At 45.1% G+C, this 17,796-nt stretch overlaps 1 protein-coding gene across 3 annotated transcripts in view; it reads right to left on the reverse strand.

Annotated features, from left to right (window-relative positions):
• Positions 1 to 1,777: 1,777 nt before the first annotated feature.
• The window catches only part of rhbdf1b (rhomboid 5 homolog 1b), a 32,268-nt gene continuing 16,249 nt past the window's right edge, over positions 1,778 to 17,796 (reverse strand). For 2 of the 3 annotated variants that reach the window (XM_079182601.1, XM_079182600.1), the window contains exons 2-19: positions 15,763 to 15,908; positions 15,415 to 15,548; positions 9,873 to 10,101; positions 9,104 to 9,310; positions 8,587 to 8,709; positions 8,210 to 8,352; positions 7,857 to 8,111; positions 7,628 to 7,739; positions 7,431 to 7,505; positions 6,687 to 6,848; positions 6,364 to 6,464; positions 6,161 to 6,224; positions 5,910 to 6,004; positions 5,431 to 5,506; positions 4,936 to 5,036; positions 4,617 to 4,770; positions 4,301 to 4,524; positions 1,778 to 3,660 (exon numbers count right to left, since the gene is read on the reverse strand). In XM_079182601.1, coding sequence (XP_079038727.1) covers positions 3,465 to 3,660; positions 4,301 to 4,524; positions 4,617 to 4,770; positions 4,936 to 5,036; positions 5,431 to 5,506; positions 5,910 to 6,004; positions 6,161 to 6,224; positions 6,364 to 6,464; positions 6,687 to 6,848; positions 7,431 to 7,505; positions 7,628 to 7,739; positions 7,857 to 8,111; positions 8,210 to 8,352; positions 8,587 to 8,709; positions 9,104 to 9,310; positions 9,873 to 10,101; positions 15,415 to 15,548; positions 15,763 to 15,873 — 2,562 coding nt within the window. In that variant the 5' untranslated portion in view covers positions 15,874 to 15,908 and the 3' untranslated portion in view covers positions 1,778 to 3,464. Of the gene's footprint in view, positions 3,661 to 4,300; positions 4,525 to 4,616; positions 4,771 to 4,935; positions 5,037 to 5,430; positions 5,507 to 5,909; positions 6,005 to 6,160; positions 6,225 to 6,363; positions 6,465 to 6,686; positions 6,849 to 7,430; positions 7,506 to 7,627; positions 7,740 to 7,856; positions 8,112 to 8,209; positions 8,353 to 8,586; positions 8,710 to 9,103; positions 9,311 to 9,872; positions 10,102 to 12,545; positions 13,247 to 15,414; positions 15,549 to 15,762; positions 15,909 to 17,796 lie in introns of those variants that run through there. The other variant, XM_079182602.1, reaches the window with a different exon arrangement.

The raw sequence follows: 17,796 nt of genomic DNA on the forward strand, positions 1-17,796 counted from the left end.
GCCTGTAGTCTTTGTTTTTGTTTGAGTCATTCAGCCATTGGAAGAAGCAGTGTAGTTATCAGGACTTACCAGCTCATGGCAAAATCGTGACTTATCAGTCTTATGTCTGTCGCAGGATACAGATGTGTTCTTCAGAGAGTTATTCTTAATAAACTACTGTTGGGTAAAACTACGGAGCCCGTGAGGCGACACGGACCTCATGCTATAAAACGCACGTTTTAACGCTAGCGCCCGACGGCATTTCAGTGCTCAGGTAGCTGTTGTCAACAGCCAACTGCTGTTTGAATTTTGACGCGTGTCTGTTCGCGCTATTACGGTACCGGTGCCTCCGTATTTTACATGGTTGTATCGTCATTCTAAATAGGACTTAATTGGACATTTCAGAAAACCTCCTCAGGATTAGCACAAGAGTTAAAATGATGTTGTAATATTATAATGCAATTTGAGCAGACTTTCCTTAACGCAGTATTGACCTGCTATGATTGATATTCACATGTGTTTTTCTGCTGCTCTGAGCACCACGAGGCCAGTGCCATCTAGTTCCAGTATATTAGAGAGAAGGCAGACATCTCTATGGCTGTTATCTCCCAACACTAGGCAACCAGTAACTGACCAAAAAAGCGATATAATAAAACAGCTGCCATGACTGGTGACAAACTGATGCCACCTCCTGCGTTAGTCACAGCAACAGCAACACCTGCCGGCATCCGGGTGCAAACTGCGTAAGCACCTGGCAGCAGGTCCTGACATGAGACTCCCAGGTGCTGTGTCTGCTTCCAGAACAGATGTTGACCTGATGCTTTGTAGGGTTCCACTATGGCAGATAACAGTGGGTTTTCAGGCTCCAGTGGCGCAATCGGTCAGTGCGCGGTACTTATAAGACAGTATTCAGCAGAGTGATGCCGAGGTTGTGAGTTCGAGCCTCACCTGGAGCACTGAAGTTTTAACCTGGACGTCAGTCACAGCAGATACTCTGAACATGATGACACTCCACATGAACAATAGCATTCACACTTTGTCATTGTTGAGGAAAACCAAACATATGTCAGTCCGCATGTGATGCTCATTACACTCATTGATCACACATGTGGTAATATTAAGCTTTAGACAAATGACATGCTCAGGTGTAAATAAAGATATATGTTTCATGTATTGTAATGAGTATCTTTCCTATGAGAAGGCCATCTTGTGTTGTTGAAGACTCACTGCTGTCCTTCTGAAACACCACTAGATCGTCCAATTTGGTCCAGCTGTGGCCTGCATCACCTCAGGAGCACCTGACACCATGCCTTTGGTCAAGGTGACGGAATAGAGTTAGCGCACGGTGGGCGTAGCATGAGGTGCTACAAGCCACACCTTCTCTCTTCTCACAATTTCCTCTGAAGAAGCTCCAGTGGCGCAATCGGTCAGCGCGCGGTACTTATAAGACAGTATTCAGCAGAGCGATGCCGAGGTTGTGAGTTCGAGCCTCACCTGGAGCACTGAAGTTTTAACCTGGACGTCAGTCACAGAGAGATACTCTGAACATGATGACACTCCACATGAAGTGGACTTCAGACTTTGTCGTTGTTGAGGAAAACCAAACATATATCAGTGACCATGTGATGCTCATTGCACTCACCTGCTTGAATGTTGAATTAAGGTTTATATGTGGCAAATTTTCCATATTGTGAAATTATCGCCTTTTTTCAAATAAGAGCATATTTTTCTAGACACAACTTAACTGAACACACAACAAGCTGCTCAAAATATTAAAACCATATTCTTTTTTATTGAGTCATGGCCCATTTGGCTCAGTCCACATCTTATTTACCAATCTGCTCAAGCTATGAACCACCAGCAGTGGATATACAGCAGCTCATCCTGATGGATATACGCAGCTGCTTGATTCTTGTTCTCATGTCAGAGCATCAGTTAGTTTTACCAGTCAGGTGTAAATGAAGACATATGTTTCATGTATTGTAATGAGTATCTGCTAGACAGGTAAACAGGAGAATGACAATGCATTAAAGAAAAATAGTGGACACATTAACTTCAGTTTCTTGTAAGAAGAAATGCTGCAGTCATGGATATGGATGTGATCGAGTAATAGCATCCCTTTCTGTTCCGTCTGTCTCTGTTCATTGAGGCCATATGTGTGAGTGTCTCAGTATAAGAAGAGAGCCTTTCCTATGAGAAGGCCATCTTGTGCTGTTGAAGACTCACTGCTGCCCTTCTGAAACACCACTAGATTGTCCAATTTGGTCCAGCTGTGGCCTGCATCACCTCAGGAGCACCTGACACCATGCTGCCTCCGACTACGGTCAGGTTGAGGGTCAAGGTGACGGGATAGAGTTAGTGCACGGTGGGCGTAGCATGAGGTGCTACAAACCACACCTTCACTCTTCTCACAAATTTCTCTGAAGAAGCTCCAGTGGCGCAATCGGTCAGCGCGCGGTACTTATAAGGCAGTATTCAGCAGAGTGATGCCGAGGTTGTGAGTTCGAGCCTCACCTGGAGCACAGAAGTTTAACTTTCTGGAGTGTCGGCACAGTCATGAAAAAAAGAGCTTGACAGTTTATCTTGTTGTGTTTATTGTCAGGTAGCTAAAACGCCACCACCTTGAATAAAAACACAAATTCACCTCAGTAAAAGGTGGAGCATTCACAATGGAGCAAATACAAGTGAGTTATTTAGGGATGTAACACACGGTGAGTATAAAAAAAACAACAACAATCCATTCGTGATTGAAATGTGTTAAAGGCTGTGGCGGAAACTAAAGTTTCCAGTGTGGTAAAAAAACAAGTGCCAATTCAGCCACCAAATACTGAAGTAAAAACATATATTAGTTCGTCATAGTTGGTCAGATTGTGTGACTGCTGACACAAACTGATACGTGTCACAAAAAGACATCATGTGTGTGGTTTTGTGTCTATAAGGCACCTTTTATAGTCTCATTTCTTGGCTAAGTTTCAAATCCATTAAATGGACAACACTGTTTGGGCATCAGTAAAAAAGTACAAAACAAAAATCCTCCGCTCATCCATTGCAGCTGTGTCAAGTTCTACTGTTCCTTTTGGCCACTAAGCGGTGTTGTTAAGTCCAGAAAGGTAAATAATTTGGCAGGAAATAATTGTCTTTGAAGCTCTCTTCCAGTGTGACTGGTCATTGATTAGCCCAGCTAGAGGTCAACGACACATGAAATCAATCGTTAGTCCTTTTCAGTCAACTTCACATCGATAGTCTTCTTCCCATGCGTGTGATTAAATGCCTGAAGGCTTTCATGCATAGCCTTTGTTCATGATGGGTCTGCTGCACCTTTCCAAGCAGTGAGACGAATACATCCACGCGACATCCTGAAAGGGCTGCTCATTATTCCAGGAGAAGCGTCGCAAGTTGCACTGCAGCTCAACATCCAACTTTCAAACCTCATCAGCGCACGTCCAGAAACAGTCCAGCTGACGTTTACCTCTCGGTAATGATGTTCAGAGGAGGTGAGCGTTCAGGTCGTACTTCTCGCAGAACTTGTCCGTGATCGGGATGCAGGTCAGGAACTCGCACCAGTCACACTTCACAGGGTAGACGTAGAAGAGGACGGCCAGGGCGGAGAGCAGACCGAGGAAGACCAGCAGGAAGACGCAGATCTGGACCCGCTTCCGGTACGTGTCGGTTTGCCCAAAGCTGAAGAGAAGAAACCTGCGTTATTCGTCTCAGAATGGAGTCAAAAGTCCCATTAAACACATCTGATTAGACTCACCTTCGCTGTCATTGCGCAAAGTAAAAGAACTGAGACAAACAAAATGTAGTAACATTAACTAAGAGAGTGGCAAGCTCATCCAGGACTTTTAAAAACCTCAGGCAAGACTCATAGAAACGTAGACCGATGGTGCTCATGTCTCTTTAAAGATGATGTGATACGCAATGGTTCATATTGCAGAACCTACCTTTCTAAAAGAGTTTTCTAGCTTTCCGGAAAAAAAGACTTTGGGGAATTATTAGGGAATAAGCTCATTGGGTGAGAATATCGATACTATTCTTATGTATTTACATAACATATGAAGTTACAGCCATGCGCTTAGCTCAGCAGAAAGACTGGAGTCAGCAGGAAACTGCTAGCCAAAGGGGGAAAACACTTTTGAGATTTAGAGGTGTAGCTAAACAGTTTATTCCTTCTTTGGAAGGAGCCAGGCTAGCTGTTTCCTACTGCTCCCAGTCTAAAGGCTAACCGGCTATACGGGCTCCAGCTTCATATTTACAGCACAAATATAACAGTGCCATTCATTTCCCCCCGACTAATTCTTTGAGATCTCTCTTCATCTACCTGATGTACGGCAGGAAGGCGAAGGACAGGAAGAATCCCGAGACAAATCCGCAGATGTGGGCAAAGTTGTCGATCCATGGAAGCAGACCGAAGGAGAAGAAGAAGACTGAGATGGCCAGCAGCTTGGCGAATGCTCGCCACGGTCGCTCGAGGATCTGCCAGCTCTGAAACAGCTCCACAAACAGACAGGCCAGGATGCCAAACTGGCTGCCTGCAGGACCCACCTGAGAGAGAGGAAACAGGTCATTGACTAAGCTTTTTTCAGGTCTCAGATGCAGCAGCTTGTTGACATTAGGTTGTGAGGGAGACACTGTACCTCCGCCCTGTAGGGCAGGAAGATGGCCGAGGCCAGGTTGCCAGTGATGCCGCTGAGCACGTAGATGATGGAGATCCTCAGCCAGCCCGCCAGCTTCTCTATGTCCCTCAACACCGTCATCTGGAAAAACACTGACACCAGGCAGTGCAGGATCCTACAGACACAGACGAGACAGACTAAAACCCAACACATCTTACACATCACTGGTTTAACTGATAAAGCAGTTCTATTTCACACTTAAGAGCACCTCTCTTAGTGCTGCTTTGAATACTGAGGCCTGTCGTGATATGAGCAAAAATAATTAAAAAGTTCAGTTCACCCAGCATGAAGAAAGAGAGACAGCCAGAGTCGGGAGAACTGGTCTGGAATCTCCGGGTTGAGGAAAGGCAGCAGACCACACACGTCATCCATGCAAGCCACCTGGAAGAGAGAGTGTGAAAAGAACAGTCAGGACTGAAAGTGCCATCAGTCAGCCCGAAGATCCATTGCTGCCCTGCGGAGCAACACGAGGGGCGAAATAAATCCAAAGTGCTTTCAAATCACATATTTTATAGGCTCCAGTGGCGCAATCGGTCAGCGCGCGGTACTTATAAGACAGTAACCTGCAGAGCAATGCCGAGGTTGTGAGTTCAAGCCTCACCTGGAGCATGTGTAGCAAATGTCTGCAGCAAATCAGAAACCCTTTTATATAGCGGCTGGGATGTAGAAGCCTTTGCTCATAGCCAATATAGCAGCTGTGGTGGAGTTGGTGAATGAAAAGCAGCAGTCAGTCACACTGATCTGAGGATATCAAATGAACATCTGTTTGTCCTACCTGTGAGCAGAGGGTAGCCTCCTCGTGGAAGTAGCCGTGCATGAAGTCACAATACTCTCTTGAAGTGATTTCACATCTACAACATGAAACATCAGCTTCATCAGCAATCACTCGCAGAAAAAGACGACCAACTATCAGGATGTTAAAAGTAGATGAATACATCCTTGTTTTGATTCTGCAATGAAATCATACTTTCTACGCACAGTGTTCTCATGTCAGATTCTTCTGAAGTTAATATGATCTAGTTAGTTAAAAAGGTCCAACATGCTTTAGATTTTCTATGTCATTTAAGAGAGCAATGAGTCAATAAGCGACGCCGTTTTTAAGCAACTACTAATCCTAAATATTTAACATTTAAGCATGAAAATAGCCCACTTTGAAGATAATTAATACGGAGCAGCTTTAATACTAAATTACTGGTGATTTATAAAATCTATGCTAGTGGGACTCCTGTGGCGTTCGGTGCTGTTGCTCCGTACCGTCCTTTGGTTCCGATGCAGCAGGGCCGGCCTGTGATGGTGCAGTCAATGTGGGGGAGGTTGGTGTGATTCCCAGAGTTGTACCGCGTACAAACCTACAGATCACGAGCACAGGAGACATTAAATCTAGCCATCTAGTCGTCATGTGTGCGTAGAAGAAACTCTTTCACTCGCTTTTGCTCTTAAGACAATGGCTAACAAGGAAATGATGGACTTAGATGCTTGAACTGTTAACATGTGAATGGACTCACCGGCCACCTGGAGATGTCATCCGGCCACTCATGAGGTGAAACTGAGGCTGGCTCCAGACAAATTCTACAAAATCAAGAGCAAAAGTGAAAGAGGAATTAATAACAGTGTTCTGTTCATTTACATGACAGTCAGCTGGCTGAACAATGACTGAATGTGTACTCCGCTAACACACGAGAATCGTAAAGGCTTTTGGTGGAGTTACCTGGGGTCCTGATGGCAGACTGCACCATGTTGGCGGAGTGTACCATTCAGATAGGGAGCACTGGGGTGCTGAGGCCACTTCACAAACACTGCCAGGGTGCTCTGCAGCAGAGGACGAGCAGAGGGAGAGAAATCATTGTCAACACCAGAGACCATCGTGTGATGGGATCACACGGCGCCAAATTGGACCAAGGGCCCCTTTCCCACTTTCTACCCTCCTACTTCCAATGACTTTGCTCGGACCCCACCCATCTTTCTTCTTCCCATCAATCTCTAAATCAATTTGGTACATCTTAAATCCAGTGGTTGGTTGGTTCCACTGACCGAACACTCCTCTTGTAACGTCTGCAGGCAGCCGGAGCGATCGTTCCTCACGCAGCAGCCCGACTGCCTCTCTCTCGCTCTCTTCTCCTGGATCAGTGCCTGGATCTCTGGGTCTTGACGCATGCACGGGGAAAACTTGGCTCCCAGGTGGATCAGCGCCTCCTGCAGGGGGTGACATTACAGCCCGGTGAAGTAGTGGATCTAGACCGGTGGTTCCCAAACAGACGCAGTCAGATGGGCTCATGTAATCCTTCATCGACACCACCTGATATGTTCCAACTGTTCATGAGATGGGACTTTAAACCGGATGGTATTCAACACTATTCTTTATTCAAAAGATGATATTGTTTCAATCATTTTGGGGAATAGTGAATGTTTAAAACAGTTTGGTCTGTTTGTATTAGTTCTATAACCGCATTTAATTGCATTGCTAACACTTGGAGTGGCAGAAACTAGATCTTTCAACCATTACTTTTAGCTATTTCAACCATTACCATTAATCCAGCTATCTATATTAAACACCAATTCAGCACTTGACTCAATATGCAGGTTTTTTTTAGATTAGTTGAGCTACTCTGCAATTTTTCCAAGTACCCCTTGAAACTGCAAAAGCACCCCTGAGTAAGTACCACTGGCAGGATCAGAGATCTAAACAAATTGAGCTTAATAGACCGGAGCTTTTCCCATGTTGACCGCCACACTTAGGAGCTGAGTGAAGCACAATTACAAACAAAACATACTTACTGAGCTTGGACCCACCCAGAAGTTTTGTTGTTGCACAAACTTAACGTTTTCATAAACTCCCTTGTTCCTCAACACCTCGAAAAAAGAAGAAGAAAAACCAGTACCGTCATACTAATATTGCTCATTCATAGATTTCCAGGGGAAATCCAAGACAGTATAGCGATCTAATCATAATAAACGCTGTAAAATATCCTTACAGAGTCGACGGTTTCATGTTGTGAGAAGCCCACAGGGGCAATGCCGTAGATGGTGACAGCCAGAATGGTGATGAGCAAATGGACACATGTGATCCAGTAAGTGAAAAAAGGCCTGAGGAGGACAGGAGGACAGTTCAGGCTCTCCGTTATCTGGTGACATTGGCAACAACTCTATTTCATTTCACATCACAGTCATCCTCTCACGGAACGATAGAACCAGCTGTCTTACCTGTGATCGCCCATGTCCTCAATCTGCCTCTTGACAAAGCTGTCAATGCGTTTGCGGTACGTCCGGTTTGTGAGACGGCCGACCATGCCGAGCCCGTAGGGCCTCTTCTCTCTGGCAAAGAGCTTCTTAACGGGAACCACGATCCTTTGTCCCCGCTGCTGATTGCTGTTGACGCTCACCACTTCCTGTTTCAGACGCACCTTAGGTTGGACCAGAGAGCCATCTTTTGCCTTTCGCCATCCTCTCTCCAAGGGCCTGGATTGAGGAAGAGGAAAAGTGGAGAGTTTTTCTCCCCTGCAGCATGTCAGAGGTAATGTGTGCACGTAAATAAAACCGTCAAAACAGAAACCCACAGCATGAGGTGACTCCTCTCCAGTTCGTTCTTATCCAGCGCACTCCCTGTGAGCTCGCTCTCATCCAGCTGTTGGAGGTCGGCCTCCGATGGTGTCTCGAAAACTTCGTCTGCGTAGCTGTACAACTCATCCTGCAGACCGTCCTGCAAAGATAAAAACCGAGTCAGTGCAATGGGTCCTAAAACGGCAAGAGACAATACATAGAAAATAGAATATATATATATTGTGTGCTTAGAGCACGAGAACGTGCTTAAAACCAACACATTCATGTTTTCCCTCCAAAAAAACCCAGACTGGCTCCTCATTGATTGCTTCAAGCTAAAGTGATATTGTTAATTGAAATCCTGGCATTGGGTGGAAGTGTGTCCACTGCTCACTCTGGTGAAGAAGGAAGTGTCCAGATCATCAGTGAAGTCTACGGTGTCGTCTTCAAGGAAACTAGGGGGCATGAAACTCCTCCGGCGACATCGCCCGGCGGTGCTGTCGGCGAATGTCCGGCCCTGACGAACAGAATCACACCCACACACACACATTATTGCTGTCAATAACATCGACTGAAGTGCACAATGATGTTCTGGACCGTCTGTTGAGTGAGAACCAGAAACCCTCAGATACCCTCACTTCCATTCATTCCTTTATATTATATGTGCGAGATCAATCTCACAGTCTGTTTGAGACTAAAGAAAGTAATCTACGGCTGTTTGCCTATAACGGTATGTATTGCTCAGGTACAGCCGGTCCCAATGTGCAACAATACACAAAACAAATACAAGTAATCTTCATTTCAGAACAACGGGAGCTGAAGGTAGTTTTGAAAAGTGAGAAGCACAGATTTTGCAAAGCACAGACTATTCTGGGACAACACTACTGCATGAAGAAAGAATGAACAAACACCTTCATCAAAGCTGCAGCGGCCTTGAGACTCATGACCGCGACAGACTCCCGTTTGCGTCGTCGCGGCAACCAGTTGAGGGCGGAGCGGGAGCTGGAAAAGGAGCAGAGGGAGGCGGTGCCGGGCGTGATGGGAGTTTGCGGGACACTGAAGCCGTCCACCTCTTCCACCATGCGGAAGGCACGGCCCCGAGCCAGCGGGTCTACGATCTGCACACACACACACACACACTGTGTTGGTTCTCCACAGCGTGTTTCTTTTGTACCCGATTGTCAAGCCACGAACAACAATAGACACACAGCGACATACAAATGAAAAGGAGGGATAACACACATCTAAACTAGGGTTAGATTGATGTTCCAGGTTATGGAAAGAAGCTTTTTTTTAGAGACAAAAGTGCTTAATCGGTAGTTTTTAGTGATAGAGAATTGCAGATTGAGGTATTCTAAACCAACACTAAATGAAAGTTTCTTGCAGTTGCTTTAATCAGATTACAGAAATCATTATTAATACTACCAGTGCAACAGTAGTTGTTAATGCCTATTGTCGGGAATTTAAATATACAAAGACATCTGCGCTCTAAAAATGTCCTAATGTGTGAACAAGCCATCAACTGAACCCGAGGCAAGATCGCAAAGCAAAGAGGTAAAGCAAGCGCCGAAGATCTAAAGTGACGTAAAAACTCAAAGTGAAAGAGTGAGGCAGAAAAGGTGACCAATTGTCCCCATCTCTTCCTCCGTGCCTCTAGCGTGGCCCCCGGCGCCGCCCTACCCTCTGCATGCCATAGTGGTGGTGACTGGGGTGGTGGGGTGGGAGGTAGAGGGGAGGAGGGGTCTCAGTGCTGGCCAGGGAGATGTTGTCCTGGCTGTGTAGCTCCATCTCCCTCATCACCTGCGGCTTCAGACCCCCGTACAGGTGGCTGCAGTGCTGCAGGCTCTTCCTCCTCCATCGCTGGGTGCTGTCGCTGTCTTTGCTCACGCCAAACCAGTCAGCCGTACCCCTGGGGGAGAGGAAGGGATTCTGGTTAGCAAATTGAGTGAAACGTGAATATTCTGATGTAGGGATGGCACGTGGGAAATGAAACAAACTTCTGACTTTCACTGGAGCTCTTTTATACAATTCAGGTATCAAAGAATGAAATCATGTCGTACCATTTTACTGCTCCAAGGCAACAACACTGCCGCTAGTTACTTCTGCAAATCAGGACAACGGGCTGAGATGAACTTTCATATTTTTCATATTTTTATACAATTTCTGTTTTCGCCTTCAGAGAATCCTGACACACACACACACACACACACACTAAGTATTCTTCGTCAGATTGAGCCGTACATCCCTCCTGATTAGCAGAACAATATGATGATTACTTGATTGATTGCAGCTGGTTGTTGAGGATTAGTTGACGGCTTAATTGGTTCATTTGTTGATTGCTTTCTTGTCTGTAACGATGAAGAGACAGAGCATCTTTTTTTCTTTGGAACCTTGAACACTAATATAAATATAGCCAAAATGCACAGTTTAATGTGGTTAATAAAAAAATTAGACAACAAGAAAAGAGTTTGAGCTACTTGAGGACTGCGTGGGGCAAATTCACCCATTTCAATCGCACAAATCAGCTTTAAACTTTATTTGGATGACAAATCAAGTTGAACTTGGGCCGCCATCAACGGCGCACAGTGAGCACAATGATGAGGCTGCGGCAGGTCAGCTTCTTAATCCAGTGTCTCTTGTGCAACATATCAGACGGACAAATCCTCATTGATTCAGCTTCCTTTTAGCATTGTGCATGTTTGATTACATGGACGCATGCCCGTCCAGCTTAGAGAGCCTGAATGAAAAATACTGTCTTTTTCTCACACGAACTACTGCTCAGTCGGCGCTGAAGAAGCAGATGTTGCCCGACAGTCCTGCAGTTCATGAACTGACTTTGGCTGTTTTGTGTGTTTCTCATTCCATGAAACAGTGCCTGCGTGACAGGCTGCTTTTTAACCGACGGGGAGGGAGGAGGCCACACGGGGGAAACTGTTTGGAGAGCAGAGCACTCAGTAATAAACACTCAGCCCTCATCGTCGAGAAAGACGCCAGCTGGGGAAGCCTTTTAAGGCTGCACAGGGGCAGGGAGGGGGTGGCGCGGCCCTGATTGTTGTCCTCCCTGAGAGGAATGTTTTGGAAAGATTGAAGTCAGACTGGGCCTCTGACTGGAGAGAAATATGAAAATATAACCTTTGTAAAATACAGATAGCAATCAAGATGAACTTAACATCCACTGCTGACGGTAAAACGCGACGCAAACTCTCTGACATTTTGTTTGTGTGTGTTTGTTTAGATAAGCAGGTATTTGTCTTTGTGCGCACATGCACCGACGAGCGGGAATGTCGTATTCGCCCACACAGAAATCATAAACGAAGAATTCACGACTGGCTGACAGCACAAATCCGTCACCCATCGAAGATTAAATCTAATGTCAAGCCACATCTATTAGCTTGTTTGTCCTCAAGGTAGGGCTGGTGCAAAGGAAGCAGCAATCTACTGTAGCGTAATTATAGGCTTAGACAGCGTTCATTTCATCAGGGGAAACAGCCAAGGGGCAAAACTTATAAGGATAAATATGAACGTTGATGATAGTTATTACGTTTTCGGATTTGATAAATCCCAATACCATCTGAATCATTCTAATGAAACACTGGAGTATATTTTTAGACAATGGTGGAACGCTACTAACAACATTTATTCAAGAACTATCGTTAAAAAAACAAATTTGATGAACTTCCAAATGCATCTTTATACTTCAACTCCAGTTTAATTTCAGAGGCAAACTTAATTCCTCGTTACTTTGCGGATTCAGGTATAACACAACAAAATGAATGCAAAAAAAATATGCATTTTTATCTATTATCCTATCACTACCAATATATGAGGTAGTTAGAATGACATCCACCTTGACCAGCTCCAACACTACTTATAACATATACAGAAATACACAGTATATGTAATGTAACAATGATAGGGGCCAAGGGCTGCTTGTGATCATTTAAGGTACATTTTGCAACATGTAGCTTTACTTGGGCGACATTTTAAATGCGGGACTTTTACTTTTGTACACTGTGGTACTGCTGTTGTGTTAGTGTTGAGCGGTGTCATTCTTCTCATTTAACTCTTGGTAACAAGTAAATAAGCATATTCCCGAAATGTCAAACTATTCCTTTAATTATCCGAATACCTTCCAGACTCATAAAAAAAAAGACATCACAGTTATTACAGTTCAGTAAAACGTAAAACATAAGACTAAAAGCTATTAGATTATGAGCTGCCAGTCTCAGCTAAATCGTATACTTTATTTTAAGAAAACCTTAATCCCTCCACAATGAATGAAGTACATCAACAGGGGCTTTGTTCAACATTTCCATCCACGAGCCAAAGTGCCTCAAAGCGCCGCACACTCACCTGTCCAGAGAGCTCCAGGAGGGGTTTGGGGTCTGGGTCATAACTGAGGGGGGCAGGGACTGAGGAGCTGCATATCCTCCATCGCCAGCATCCCTAACATACTGTCCTCACTTACCCTTAGACCCGCATATTAAACCCTGATCCGCTGAACGCAAACTGATCCTCCAGGGATCACACGTACAATGTTCCATGAGGGGATTTCCTAATATTCAGGCCAGCAGTACCTTGTAACACTCGCTGTTACGCAAAGAGAGGATAATCACCACATGTCCAGACTCTGGGTAACATCCCCCGTCCCTGCCCAGTGAGCTCCCGGTTAATCAAAGGTTAGAGGAAAGCTTGCGTTGATCTCCTCAGTCAGACGGGAATCTGATCCCGATACGATGAGCGCTCTAAAGAGGACTTCCAGTCTTCCACCAGCTGGACTCGCTCACTCAGCGCACTGATGAGCGGGAGGATCTCGGATTTTCTGACCTTGTGTCCCCAGCGCACACAACACAACATGTCTTGTGTGTGTGTGCGAGAGAGTGTGCGAATGTGTCAGTGGCTGGCGGGCCTCCCAGTATCCCTCCTCGAGAGTTTGCGTTAAAAGGATGTGACCTACTGGGCAGAGAAGACAGCGGCTCTGGTCCTTGTCAAGCTGAATACTTCCCTCCTCCTCCTCCCGCATTCAGAGCCCCAACGATCACTATCAGTGAGGCCCTCCACTCTCTTTTCTCTGCCTTGTTTCGCAGGAGTGTGTGTCTAAACACCAGTTCCACACCAGCACTCCACAGGAAATGGGAGATTAGAAGGAGGGAGAGAGAAGAAGGACGGGACATCACACATACTAGGAGGGAGGAGAGACGGAGGGAGGGCACTGGGACATGCCCGAACATGACACACGCATACGCCAGAGCAGCGGCACAGCAAAGGGTTTTCCTTGAACCCCACCTTTGCTTTGCAGCGATATATTTGTGTCAGCACTTGGAGCGTGGGACCGTAAGTTTAAACACCTATCATTACGAGCATCAGTGTGATTGAGATAAAATGATTAACGGTGAAACTGAATGGCTCCTTAAAATGACAATTACTCATAAAGAGATTTCTCTCCTCTTGTCTGCCAGATCAACAAACATCAGGGTGTCCTCCTAGTTACTCTGCAAGCAAACGTTTGCAGCAAATCGCCCACTGACATAACACTTTGTTTGAAGAGTGATGATTTATCCGGTATTTGTGCACTCTTTTGAGGGCGAGGTATCTCAGCTAACCTCCCGCACACACACGCAAACTTTCTCTAAATCCCATTAATTCTCTCATAAACATCAAACGCATTAATTCAGTGTCTCTCTCTCACACACACACACACACACACGTACAAGGCTAGTAAACCTTGGCATGATAAAGTTGAGACATTAAGACGCTCCTTTCAAACACAGTGTTTCTAGGTTTTAGTCTTGGCCCCCGTGTTCAAACATTTGTATTCAATTTAGTGCTTTGATGTGGCCAACATGCTGTGTGAGGCGCACAGATAGCCCATATGAGTAATTGTGTTATTTTGTTTGCCTCAAACCATGTGGTCCTGTGCCACCTGGACTGATACTGATACACCGTGTGTGTGTGTGTGTGTGTGTGTGTGTGTGTGTGTGAGAGCTTATGTGTCATAGACTTTGTTCACGGCCTCACATCTGTGGCACAAAGAGTGGCTAATGGGATTTTTGTGCAAAATAAAACAGTATGCCGTTGGTATGTTCGCTTTTCCTCAACCTGCCTCGTACATCATTAGATAGTTCATTTTTCAACAATGCTGTTTTTCTGCAGTGAATCTTTATTTTATTTGTTCTGAACATTTCTGGTCAAATATGGTCCGCTTTAAAGCTGCATCGTCATATTCTTTGGCCACTTGGGGGCAGCAGAAACAAGCTGTAACTTTATTCTGACATATACTCTGATGGGTCACTACCAGCAGCCCCTTCCAAAATGCACAAAGCCATTTGATTTATGGTTAACAAAAATATTCCTCTTAGCTTTAAGGCTGGAAAAACCCTCTTCTCTTAAAATATTATATATATATATATATATATATATATATATATATATATATATATATCATTGTTTGACCTCCTTATTTAAGCAGGATGATGGTTATACTGAAATATGAATTATTACTTATGAGTGCACCATTCCTTCCATCAAATCAAACTATTCTAGATTGCGTGTATATTATTATCATACACACTTTCTCAAAAATAAACCTCACATTCATTTCTTTGGAAACTTTTGGTTCTTTACTAGAATTTAAATGAAAGTACTGTGGGTTTAAATGACAGGCACACCGCTCAGTTTGCCTCAAAGCATTTGGTCAATATTGCCGTCCAATATACTGTTTTAAATAGAAAACCGGACACCTTTAAACTGCTGTCATCAGCTCTGTCCCTCCCTGCTCCAGCTTTTCCTGTACCTGATGATCTGTTTGGGTATAGATGAACGCCGTCGGGTCAGTATCTTGGGGATGCAGGACCGCCTTCGGGCGGTTGACTCCCTCCTGGGCTCCCTCTGGCCCTTTGGGGGAACTGTGTTGACCCGCTCAAAGCGCACCCTTTTCCCACTTAATGCACAATGCAGTGTGTGGAGAGGAGGACGGGGAAGCCAAAGAACGAAGGAAGAAGGAAGCAACATGAGAGAAAAAGGAGGACAAGAGAGAAGAAAAGAGAGCAAGATTAATTTGTGTTAAATCAGAAAGGAGGCTGCAGCTTAAATTAGTTTCGTTAAAGATTTATTAGTGGAAAAGAAAGTATACGACAGGCTGAAGCCATAAGACATTAGCAGCCGGAGGAAATGAGCAGAGAGGAAAGAAGAGTGTGTGTGTGTGTGTGTGTGTGCGTCTAACCTCTTCATAGACTGTGTGAAGGAAGGCAATCTCTCCAGAGGAGGTCTGAGGTAGTTGTTGGATGTTTCCAAGGCAGCGATGCACGTCTGAGGGTTTTCGCCTGGCATGCTGACACTGCGCAGCCGTTTTACCGGCTGCATCACACAGACAAAACACACACACACACAGATCGATGATGCCCTCTTTGCCAAGTTGTGTGGATTTTATGTTATGTCAAACTAAAGTGTCTGAGAATGAACTTTTATAATAAAAACTTCAAATTTAGACGCCAAATTTGGCTGAGTAGTCTCCTCCACTCGTCTAAACTACGACTCTAAATGCAGAGCTGCTGTTCCGACGTGTTTTTACCTGGTGTGTGGGCGTGTCGTCCGGTGTCAGCCGGATGGTGGGAATGTCCAGTTTGAGCCATGGCGGCTTTTTCCTCTGCAGGCTGCTGTTCCTGCATCCCGGCTCAGCCATGCTCGCTAGGCCTCCCCCAGCCCTACGCCTGCCAGCTGGAAAGCACAAACAAAATAATTGGGTTTGTAGAACAAAACGCGCGCACACAGTCAAAATACGGTCACAGACACATGGCAGGCGAAAGCAACCATCAAAAGCCAAAAACTGACCAGCTTTGTTGAGTAATTACAGACAGCGGACAGACGGTAATCCACATCTCCCCGTTGTGGGCTCAGACGGATCCAGTGTGGAGGCAAAATGCCCGAATAAACAAACTGCTTAATCCGAATGTTTAAAGCTACTAGTCTGCCGTCGTTTTCAGCATCTTCTCTAAATAAGCTGCATCAGAAAAGCAGAGCGTCGCAGGTCTAGGTGGTGTTTCACTGCATGAGCTGATGAATGTGGATTTAGCAGAATGATTCATCTAGAATAATCTCCCAAAGGATGGTCAGACAATCTCCTGTGATGGAGAGCTTAGATTAAAACTACTGTGCTCCAGGTGAGGCTCGAACTCACAACCTCGGCATTACTCGGTGAACTGTCATATAAGTACCGCGCGCTGACCGATTGCGCCACTGGAGCCTTGTTTGATGAAAACTTAGTGCACAACTGCAGCTTCAATGCCACAAGATGGCGTCAGGATTCTCAAAATCAGGTTCTGTCTTCTTACACTCAGACAAACACACACACACACACACACACACACACACACACACACACACACACACACACACAGGGCCTGAATGAGCAGAGAGAGACAGACAGAGCTGCTGTTACTCGCTGATGAGTGTGCTCACATGCTTTTTAAACAGACTTTACATACAAGTACAAGTGGTGTGAGTGCAGGGAGCCTGATAGATCGAACAAGCTGCACGAACAGAGGGAAAGCCACAGAACAGTAAGCCAAAGCCTCCACTCATCCTGTTGTTTCCTGGTCAATGGGTTCATCGGTAAAAGAAGGCATTTGGAGAGTTAAGGGGTTTTCCTGCTTAACCGTTTCAGCGGAAGTATAAACGAGACATCTCTCCATCTCTCTAAAAGCTGGTGAGCGGACCAGTGCAAATGAGGAAGTTTTCAGTGGCCACTTTTAATATGAAATGCCAACACAAACAATAATCATTCCTTTTCCCGTGGGGTTGTGTATTATCTAGCTGCTGAGCTGGTCAGGTGAAGCACAAACTCAGAACCTCAGCACCTTCCTGCTGCTCACTGTGTCATAAATACATATATATCTGTATTTACTAACATTAAGCTTTACCCACAGTTCAATGACTGTAATGACATGTCACATGTAAACTGACATATATGTTTGGTTATCCTCAACAATGACAAAATCTGAATTCTATTGAACATGATGACATCATCATGTTCAGAGTGTCTGCTGTCCAGGTTAAAACTTCAGTGCTCCAGGTGAGGCTCGAACTCACAACCTCGGCATCACTCTGCTGAATACTGTCTTATAAGTACCACGCGCTGACCAATTGCGCCACTGGAGCTTCTTTATGGGAAATTGTGAGAAGAGAGAAGGTGCGGTTTGTAGCACCTCATGCTACACCCACCGTGCACTAACTCTATCCCGTCACCTTGACCCTTAACCTGACTATAGTCGAAGGCGGCATGGTGTCAGGTGCTCCTGAGGGGATGCAGGCCACAGCTGGACCAAATTGGACGATCTAGTGGTGTTTCAGAACGGCAGCAGTGAGTCTTCAACAGCACAAGATGGCCTTCTCATAGGAAAGATACTCATTACAATACATGAAACATATATCTTTATTTACACCTGAGCATGTCATTCTCCTAAAGCTTAATATTAACACAGGTGTGCTCAATGAGTGTAACGAGTATCACATGCGCACTGTCATATTTTCCTCAACAATGACAAAGTGTGAATGCTATTGTTCATGTGGAGTGTCATCATGTTCAGAGTATCTGCTGTGACTGACG

The sequence above is a fragment of the Pholis gunnellus genome (genome assembly GCF_910591455.1).
Source record: "Pholis gunnellus genome assembly, chromosome: 21".
NCBI classification, from domain to species: domain Eukaryota; kingdom Metazoa; phylum Chordata; class Actinopteri; order Perciformes; family Pholidae; genus Pholis; species Pholis gunnellus.